The sequence below is a fragment of the Aplysia californica genome, unplaced genomic scaffold (assembly GCF_000002075.1).
Source record: "Aplysia californica isolate F4 #8 unplaced genomic scaffold, AplCal3.0 scaffold01909, whole genome shotgun sequence".
In the NCBI taxonomy this organism is placed as follows: Eukaryota; Metazoa; Mollusca; class Gastropoda; order Aplysiida; family Aplysiidae; genus Aplysia; species Aplysia californica.
In genome coordinates this window covers 16,067-17,221 of record NW_004799179.1, presented here as the reverse complement: position 1 = coordinate 17,221, position 1,155 = coordinate 16,067, and the positions used below count along the sequence as shown (strand labels likewise).

Below are 1,155 nucleotides of genomic sequence, written 5' to 3'. Positions count from 1 at the left end.
TATTTTAGTTTGGGCTGATATTTCGTGGCCATTGATGTTTATTCTGATATTGTCGATTTCATTGCATGCGCTGCTACGAAGAAATTAAAACATAAATAATTTTTAAAAATCAATCTCTCTCTGGTTTGGTTGGCACAGACAAAACATAAGGGACGACAGGAGATACCAGACAGACTACAAGCCCAGTGTGTTTGTTTGTGTGTGCGCCAGTGCGTACGTGCGCGCAGGCCCACACAGGGACCTCTGACGTGACAATGCAGTGGTCAGTAGCTGCCCTCCTACTGGTCATCGCCTCAGCCTCACTGGCAGTGCCCACAGATGACCCGGCCAGGTCCACCTTCTACAAACCTACAGGTAGGACGGACATTTTGTGTAGGGGTTGTTGGGTTGTTGGGTTGTTTGCTTTTTATATGTTTGTGGGGTATTCTTTTTTTAAGGGGGGGGGGGGTGTTAAATTGGTGTTTGTTATAGTTTTTTAAAAACGCTGTTCAACCACATGATCATCATCATCATCATCATCATCATCATCATCATCATCATCATCATCATCATCATCACCACCACTACCACTCATCACCATCATCATCATCACCACCACTACCACTCATCACCATTACCATCATCATCACCATCATCATCATCATCATCATCATCATCATCATCATCATCATCATCATCAATCTCAAGAGCCAGATCTAAATGTAAAACACACATCGGCGATCATGGTTCGCCATTCATTTCTTTGCTCAGATGCTCTCATAAAAAAGGCAATAAGATCATAGCCAACACTACCACCCTGATTTCCCCCCGTCACCCATCTCTTTAGGCTCTCAGAATACGCTGCTCTGGGTCTACCCTTGCCTCCTTCGCCTTCCAATTTTGCCAGTGAGAGCTAGATGTTCAAGGTCTTTATGTTTGTTTAAGTGACCCAAGAACTGCCTTTGATATGTCTTTTCCAACTTCTTAACTGTTTCAATTTGTGAGTGGCCCATGTGGACCTTTTTTTAAAAGAAGTATTTCTTAAATACCAGCCCTGATACCGTAATACTGCCCTTTCTGAGCAGACCAACAATGATACGGCTGTAAGATTATTTACAGTATGTTTCTTGGGAAACGGAACATGTTTCTGGGGAGAGGGTGGGGGTGGGGGTGGGG

General features: G+C 43.9%; 1 protein-coding gene across 1 annotated transcript in view; it reads left to right on the top strand.

The window, feature by feature from the left end:
• Nucleotides 1-254: 254 nt before the first annotated feature.
• LOC101864124 (contactin-1) overlaps nucleotides 255-1,155 on the top strand; it is a gene marked incomplete at its 3' end in the record, with an annotated part of 16,827 nt that continues 15,926 nt past the window's right edge. The window contains 1 exon segment of the mRNA XM_013091033.1: nucleotides 255-354. Within this exon segment, the coding sequence (XP_012946487.1) occupies nucleotides 255-354 (100 nt within the window).